This window comes from Juglans regia, unplaced genomic scaffold (assembly GCF_001411555.2).
Source record: "Juglans regia cultivar Chandler unplaced genomic scaffold, Walnut 2.0 Scaffold_749, whole genome shotgun sequence".
NCBI lineage: Eukaryota > Viridiplantae > Streptophyta > Magnoliopsida > Fagales > Juglandaceae > Juglans > Juglans regia.
The window spans coordinates 11,571-20,183 of record NW_023362392.1 but is presented as its reverse complement, the minus strand read 5'-3'; the positions used below and the strand labels follow the sequence as shown (position 1 = coordinate 20,183).

At 35.7% G+C, this 8,613-nt stretch overlaps 1 protein-coding gene across 2 annotated transcripts; it reads left to right on the top strand.

The window, feature by feature from the left end:
• The first annotated feature begins 2,537 nt into the window (after window positions 1-2,537).
• LOC118343656 (amino acid transporter AVT6A-like) lies at window positions 2,538-8,070 on the top strand. 2 transcript variants are annotated; one of them, XM_035687215.1, is made up of 6 exons: window positions 2,538-3,022; window positions 4,245-4,397; window positions 5,176-5,379; window positions 6,031-6,496; window positions 7,237-7,307; window positions 7,474-7,538. In XM_035687215.1, the coding sequence occupies exons 1-5, from the start codon at window positions 2,623-2,625 to the stop codon at window positions 7,304-7,306; spliced, it is 1,293 nt and encodes a 430-aa protein (XP_035543108.1). In that variant the 5' UTR covers window positions 2,538-2,622; the 3' UTR covers window position 7,307; window positions 7,474-7,538. The 2 variants fall into 2 exon arrangements, with proteins under 2 accessions (XP_035543108.1, XP_035543107.1); XM_035687214.1 differs by lacking the exon at window positions 7,237-7,307 and having other exon boundaries at window positions 7,474-8,070.
• Window positions 8,071-8,613: the final 543 nt, after the last annotated feature.

The window sequence follows — 8,613 nt, the reverse complement described above, 5'->3', positions numbered from 1 at the left end:
ACTCATCTTATTACTATTCACAATCCATCTCAACTCATCTCAACTCATCTTCGAATCTAAACGTCTATTAAATTTTTTTAGGAAACTGTTGGGATACAAATGGATCTAACAAAAGGATCTCACAAATTGACTTGTCATATTATTATTATTATTATTATTATTTTAACTCTAAGTATGTCCTGCTGCTATCCCTTCTCTCTCTCTCTCTCTCTCTCTCTTTTATTTTCCTTCCTAGACCCTGCACGAAGATTGCATGTTCTTCATCACCTACAACTCGTCACCGACAGCCCTCACTGAGATTTCTCTCTCGTCTCATTTGCGTTGCCCTAATACAGTAACACTTTTGAATTTCCATGGAGTTTTTGGATTTTTGGTGGGGTATGCAAGATAACTCTACTGTGTTATTCCTCAGGTTGTGGAAATGTGTCCCTTTTAAAGGCCCTGTTCAAAAATCTAGATGAATCTCTCAAGATTTATTACTTCCATTAATCAGCATCTAGTTTTTTTTAATGGGCATCTAGTTTGAAGCCATAAATCAATAGAATGTTGCTAAATGGGCATCTAGTTTGAAGCCATAAATCAATAGAATGTTGCTAGGAAAAAAAATTCAAGAAAGCTAAAAGCAACCGATGTAGATAATTTTGTATATATAGAGTTTTTGGATTTTTCTCGAGTATGCATCATGTGAATTTGAAGGCTATGTACATATGGAGTTTGCCAAATGTCGAAATGATCTATTATAGGCACTTCAACATGCAATTTTTCTCTTTGCCAGGATCCCATAAATATGGAAGAACTTTTATGTGAGTTGCTCCAAAAATAGTTGCAGTAAATAGAAAAAGAGAGAAAAAATGTTAAGAGTGAAAAATAATTGTGAGAGGTACATTTGTTGAAGATCCTGCATATGTGTGAGTGAAAGAGATACTCAAGCCATGTAATAAACTTACCAGTGGCCAACACAGGTGCTGGAAATGAGATGCAGAGGTTGGGAAATTGAAAGATCGCTGAATGGGACTAAACGAGACGAGATGAATGACACAGCAGTCTACAGTAAATTTCTAAAAAAGATAAAATAAAATAAAAATAACGTAATGTACTACCACGTCAGTTTGTGAAATTTCTTGATGACCACATCGGCCTCTTTTCTTTAAGTAGTACCTTTAACAAAATACTTTTAATTATATCTAAACTAATAGGATATCTGCCTACCATTCCGTAACATACCTCCCTAAGGTTTGCTTTGTTGCCTCTTATATATCTTCGGAAAATGATAAGATTACTTTTAATTTATTATTAATTTATTTCTTTTTTTATATTTGATTTTTTTATATTTTTTTATTTTATTTAATAGTTAAGAAAATGATTATTAGTAAAATTATATATATTTTTTAATTTTTTTAATAATTAAGGATGTTAAAAAAATATTTTAAAAAAATAAAAAATAAAAAATAAAAAAATAAATAACATGAGTGATAAAGATGAGTAAACCTGTTAGAAGGATATTATTACCTTAGAGCATTCTCATTGGATTAGCTAAAAGCTAAATCCAATGAGAATTTAGCTATTAGGTGGATAAATTGCTCACATTGAATTAGCTATATTCCAAATATTTGGAATATAGCTACAGTAATATCCAAATTAATTTCTAAATTTGGAAGATACTATTCATTCATCAAATTCTTTTTATATTATTTCTTTCTCTTTCCTTTTAATATTAATTATTTCTCTCTCCATTTTAAATGACAATTGAAAAAATATAATTATAATACAATTACAAATTAATATATAATATTATAAATAGTAAAATATGAAAAAATAAAATAAATTCATAATTAAAAAAAATTAAAAAATTTTCAAAATTATTAATTACTCATTACTATATAATGAATAAATAGATAATTCAATTTGGAGATTTGATGTGAATAGTTAAAATTAAATTTATCTTATATTATTTTATTGTCATATAATGAAAAAATAACTATTTTAATATAGAGATTTATATAAATGAAATAGTTAAAAATTAAATTTATCTTATATTTATCAAAAATGTATTTTAATTTAACTATTCCAACGAGAGTGTTATTATATCTTCAGCTGACCTTTGAAGGTTTCGAAGGGAGGGGGCTTCGTCTTGGTACTAATGTGGGAGCCCAAACATCAAATCGACGCAATGAGGCACCCGCACAGGACCGAGCATCATCATACCTCTGAAGTCGGATACAGGGTTAGGTCTTAGGTGTCAACATCTGACATCCCTATGGGATTTCCTTGTGCTGCAGTGACAGCTTGGTCACGTAGGAAGGGCTATCTTTTTGTCGTGAGCAACACGAACGGGCCTCCAACTGACGGGAACCTCGAAGCCATACCCAACCCAAAAACGACGTGTATCAACTACCTTCTGGCTTATATAAACTTTTTTGTTTTTTATCCACGCGTCTAGTTCCTATGATTACTTGTAATGTACGCTTAAAGGACGGTCGTTTGTAGACGCCGGCTCCCGCGTGAACATCTTTCCCTTTCAATAACGTTAAAAAAAGTCCGTTACCAAATCCCCTCCACCCAAAATACAGTACCCACTTCTCTCTCTCTCTCTCTCTCTGAGAACGGCTAGTCCGTCAGAAAATGACGATTCTGCCCTCCTCGGACCGGAAGTACCGCCGCAACCCTCGTACACCTCTCCTCTCCCCACAGAAATACGACGACCACGAGGTCGGTTTCAACGGTGCGTCGTACTCCGGCGCAGTCTTCAACCTCGCCACCACCATTGTCGGGGCAGGTATCATGGCTCTCCCCGCCGCCGTCAAGCAGTTGGGGCTGGTTCCGGGACTGATCATGATTGCCTTGGGTGCTATCTTGACGGAGTCGTCCATCGAAATGATCCTCAGGTTCAGTCGAGCTTCCAAGTCAACCACGTATTCGGGTGTAGTCGGCGACGCCTTCGGCGTGGCCGGGCGGACTATCTTGCAGGTCTGCATTGTGGTTAACAATATCGGTATGCTCGTTGTCTACATGATCATAATCGGTACGGACCTTTGTCCTAAATTTGATTTTCTTTCGTGATTGTAGACATTTCTTTTTTGTTGAATCTTCGCTTTAGGTTTCCGAATTGGGTCGACGCTAAATTCGGAAATTCTGTTCACGGTATCTTTTGGGATTCGCAATTAGTCTAAGTAAAACCAGAATTGATTTGAACATAGAGTCAGTAGAGGGGCATCAACCGCATGAATGAACCACCTGTAAGGACTTTAGCTACAAGAATAGAATATATGCAATTACCCATACGTGCCAGTAGAGGGCGTAACCGAGAATTGTTAAAATATAATGTATCGAAGGAGTAAGTTGCTTGTGGACAAAAATGATAATCTGAGTGATCAGAAGAATCAAAAAGCAAGGAAATATCAGAAGGCCTACTCAACCTTTGAGAAGATTATGCCGGTTTGGAGGTCATTTCAACTCATATCATTGTATGATATGGCATCTTTTGAATTCAAAATTTACTTCAATTTATCTCATTTCATTATTATAATTTTTTCAAATTCTCACATAAAATATAATAAACAATTTAATTTTTTCAAATCTCAAAATAATTTTTCTAAATTTTTACATAAAATATAATAAACAATTCAACTTTTATTCTATTATTTATAAATTATCTCAACTTATCTCTAGATCCAAACTAGTCCATAGCCTTCTTGAATTATGAGCTCCTAGTTTTTTTTGTTTGGTTTAGATACGAGCTCCTAGTTGGCCTTATTGATTTTACCGGTTCAGTATTACAGGGGAAGCTTCCTTAATAACAAGTACGTTGAGTCTTATGGTAGTGTTACTATTTGACAAGTATCATGACAAGCCCCGTCCTTGATCAGGTGATTGTGACTATGTGTCATGATTTGACATTTTCGTTTGACCACGTTATATGTATCGCTCAGAATAGAAATAGGTTGATATCAGTGTGTGAAAGATTTCCCTTTTTCCATCCATCCAAGCATCTCACATGTCGTCAACAGGATTAGGTTAGTTTTATAATTAAGCTTCTGGAGGTCACTGCTAACTTATGCCAGGTGCAATAGCCTAGCTGGTTAACATGTTTCCAAACAGTTGCTCTAAACCCCTCATGGTATAACATGTCAATAGTTCATCAGAGTCATATCTGCTCTGAATGTGATCAGCATATAAAATAACCACTAAGGAAAAATTTGTTTTTCATTTTTATGTACATTTAGTAATTATGCATTTATGTGCAGGTGATGTGTTATCTGGGACATGGTCAGATGGGGTGAAGCATTTGGGTTTGGTGGAAGAATGGTTTGGTCAGCATTGGTGGACCACACGCTTCTCCTTACTGCTTGTCACTACGCTCTTTGTCTTTGCTCCTCTCATTTCATTCAAGCGCGTTGGTAGGTCTCCACCTTTTATATATGTTTAACCATACACGCATTTGATTACATTCTCTCATCTGTGGCACTTGATTCGCTACGCCTTTTAGTATGCTATGCCTGATATAATTACTAATTTGCTTCCATTCTTGAATGAAAGCGTGCATTCTTGTTATCTCATGTGGTGTTTATTTACCTGGCAAATTGTTAGACACTAACCTGTTCTTCATAAAGCAAATTTGCCACTGGCTAGCTGATCTTTGGCTTCTTAGGCTGGGTTTGAATACACAAACCTCCTTATCTCGTCTTATCCCAAAACCTCATACAAAAGTATAATAAGCAATTCAATTTTTTCAAATCTCAAAATAAAAATAATACTAAAAAATTATATTTAACAATATTTTCTTCAACTACTATTCAAAACATCTCATCTCATCTCATCTGAACTGTCTATCCAAACACAACCTTAGTCTTACAATTGGGTCAAAATCTTTTGATATATGTTATATAGTTATCGTACTCGTATCACTCCCATCCAAGTGCACAAGTAGAACTGCCAATAGAGCTCCTTTACAACTCTACTAAACTTGACAGAGTACACAGTTAAAGGGAGTTGCATTAGTTTCTTCTCTTGTTCCTACAATATGATATATGATTGCAGAACATGCTTATATAAATTTGCAGAATTATTTCTGGCTGTAGAGTGCATTCACCTTTCTGGTTTTAGTTATTAACTGGTCTAACAATTGTGAGAAATATTATTGATTTTTGTGCGTTTATATCTTATTGATGATGTTAGATTCCTTGAGATACACTTCGGCTTTGTCAGTGGGTTTGGCCATTGTGTTTGTGGCAATCACAGCGGGAGTAGCAATCGTTAAAATGATGGATGGGAGCATGAAAATGCCTCGTATGATGCCTGAACTTGTTAACCAGGCATCCTTTTGGAAGCTTTTTACAACTATCCCAATTCTTGTCACTGCCTATATCTGCCACCATAATAGTAAGTTTTGACAATAACTTTTATAGCAGTTACTCAACACTGCCTTCAAAGTACAATCTAATATTAGGGGTTGATCCTGCTCTTTTTCTTTTTCGTTTTTTTACCTTCTTAATTACTCAAATTTCATTCCTAGCTAGACTCCTTGGCTATATGTTTTTAACACTATAATGGACGAAAAAATGACTATTAGCTAATATAGAATTGTTTTGAATCCATTAATATCATTTGAAAGGATTTTCAAAAGATTTCTAGATGCATTCTGTTTGAGAAGGCATGTCAACCTGTTAGTGGCAAAAAGGTTCATGTGAGTTTATATAGTGTAAAATGATATCCCCCTCCTCCATTTTTTTTTTAAGGACGAAAAAAACACTTCTTTTATTTCAGGGAACAATGGTTTTTCAAATAGTTTGACATGAGATGATTTGCCTGTCTTAGTTTGCCATTCCTACAACATTTACAACCATAACCACTCATCTTTATGGTCTATAACTTTGACTTGTCACTAGCACCACTCAAACACACAAAAAGGTGGTGAAAGCTATATGGCTTGTTTTTGTGAAAGCAATATGCAGAAGATATCGAATTGATGTTAATTTATTGCATCATTGTGTTAACCTTTGGGCTGTTTGCTTGCTCAAATGCATTTTGCAGTTCATCCAATAGAGAATGAGCTAAGGGATCCCTCCCAAATGAAGTCAATAGTCCGAGCGTCACTCACATTATGCTCATCTCTTTACATTGCTACCAGCTTCTTTGGATTTCTTCTTTTTGGGGATCACACATTAGATGATGTTCTTGCCAATTTTGATGGTGATCTTGGAATACCGTATAGCTCATTACTTGATGATGTGGTTAGGGTCAGCTATGGCATCCACCTGATGCTTGTATTTCCAATTGTGTTTTTCTCTCTTCGCCTCAACCTAGATGGTCTTCTTTTTCCCTATGCCATTCCCATTTCACTTGACAAGCGGAGATTCTTCTCAGTAACTGCAGTTCTCATGGGTCTTATCTTTGTTGGAGCCAACTTTGTGCCTAGCATTTGGGATGCCTTTCAGTTCACTGGAGCCACAGCTGCCATCTCTGTTGGATTCATCTTTCCAGCCGCAGTTGCTCTTAGGTAAGCAAAAGGAACCATGTTGATTTGCTTATTACATCACATGAAGCAGTGGTTGACTGAAGATCATCCAAATGCTTGCTGCCTTTTAGCTAATAGATGGACCAAAACTTGAAGACTGTCGGGTTTAACATTATGACTAAACAATATGTAAAGATAATATTAATAATAAATATCTGTGCTTATCTTCAGTCACATAGATAAAAGGAAAGGAGTATCTAGTTTATATTTATAGCCATGCTATAAGCTTTTTCAATGTGGTTGTTTACTCTTTCACCAATTAGGTGGCTGTCAATGAAAGGACCCATGTTATCATACTATCTAGTGTTGGATTTTTCTGCGTGGAGCCTAGTTCTGTTTGTGGCAGCCCGGTTGATGACCTGACCCAACAAGAATCCATTGCGGCTTTTTGGTGGATCTTCAATGAGGCTGGGGCCAATAAGCCCAAGCCGAGAGCACTCATGGACAAATGTCATGGGGGATCCCGGGAAAAAAATTCTAACCCGCTTTTGGCTCTTGATCCAACCCAACCCGCTGATTAGGGTTTACTATATATATATATATATATATTATATTATTCACTTCTACTGCTGATGCACTGGATTCGGTTATCATCTGAAATAAAATCCTCTGCAATTCCATGGACGAAGGCACATTGTCAAACCACATAAATCTTGTGTCGTGTGATTAATTCCACTTTTTGTTTTCTTTTTCTCTTATCGCTCCTAACTATGTGTGCATAGGAAGTTGGTGTTAGATTGGTTAAGCATTTTTTCCACGATTAAAGATATGGACATGGATAGAGCTGAATGATGTAAGTTAGTTACAAGAAGTTAAGGCTTTTCTGAGAGTGAATTTAACTTTTATTTGTAGTTGAATTCTGTGGTAGTTAGTGTGCCTAAAGTCATGCTCTGTCATGAAGCCATGCTTTTGTAATTCTTTCAACCTGTTAACTGTGAATAAGTAAATCTGTTGCGCAGGGACACTCATGGAATTGCCACAAAGAATGACAGACTAGTATCATGGGTGATGATCTTTTTAGCTGTGTCATCAAGCACAGCAGCCATATCTAGTGATATTTACAGCATTTTCATTTGTGAGAAAGGAGTTGGAAGTTAACAGGACAAGGCGGACAAGTCAGCACTTGTGCAAATTCTCGTGATGTATAGGGGGGGCTCTCTCGATTTATGAAACGAGAGTAACTGAGCAGGACAAAGAGCAATGCTCCAGTTCCACATCTGATCGCTGGTGGTCCTCGGTTTTGTTGAGTAATGCAGGTGACCGTGATATTTACATTTTGTGGCTTTATACATGAAGTGAAATGGGTTCTCTCACTAATTTATGTCAATTTTCTCCCTTCTAAGTTGGCTCGTCAATTTTTCCCATTTTTCAGAAGTTAATGATATTCCATCTTAAAGAATCCTGCGAGGAAAGTTGTAGCTTTTACTTCATCGAGCAGTATATAGTATATATATATTTTGCAGAGTATGATTTATCATAATTGTAGGGACCATATGATTGGAGGGATGAATGAATGTAAAATTGAAAAAGCAGCTGGAGATATTTTCCATTATAAATGGCCATGATTGATATCATGGGCAAGGAAGTGCTGACGGTTGCAATTAATACTTCCACGTGGATGGCGTTGATATGAACAATATCATATATCATGGTCATAATTAATTTCAACTGCAAAAAAGCAAATTAAGTTCAACAAGATGCCGACCTAGCTAGCTAGATGGTATTGTAATTTGCTTATTTATGAGGGTTTTTTTTTTTTTTGTGTGTTTGTGGATTCGTAACAACGAGCCTCCTGTAAGTTCTGCATCCATGCTATATTATGTTCATATATATTATTTGCATTTAGTAATTCGGCATCAAACACGTAACCATCAATTATCCGTCTATTTCAACCTACGATGCCTAATTAACAAGTATTGCATGCGTTTCTGATTTGATCAGATAAAACAATTAATATATCTTTTTTTTTTGTGTTCATATTCTTGAATTTCCTCTAATTTTTTACCCGAGCTATTGTCATCGTTTTCTACCTAACATATAATAGTTTAGTTTTCATAGACACAGAAAATGGCAATATCCCAGCAGTTGCTATTTGTCTT

Excerpts from the sequence above, each read along its gene's own strand:
- LOC118343656 (XM_035687214.1), top strand. The coding sequence starts at position 2,623 with ATGACGATTCTGCCCTCCTCGGACCGGAAGTACCGCCGCAACCCTCGT. Across the intron at positions 3,023-4,244 it reads TGTCTACATGATCATAATCG|GTGATGTGTTATCTGGGACA; the intron begins GTACGGACCTTT and ends ATTTATGTGCAG. Across the intron at positions 6,497-7,473 it reads CCAGCCGCAGTTGCTCTTAG|GGACACTCATGGAATTGCCA; the intron begins GTAAGCAAAAGG and ends TCTGTTGCGCAG.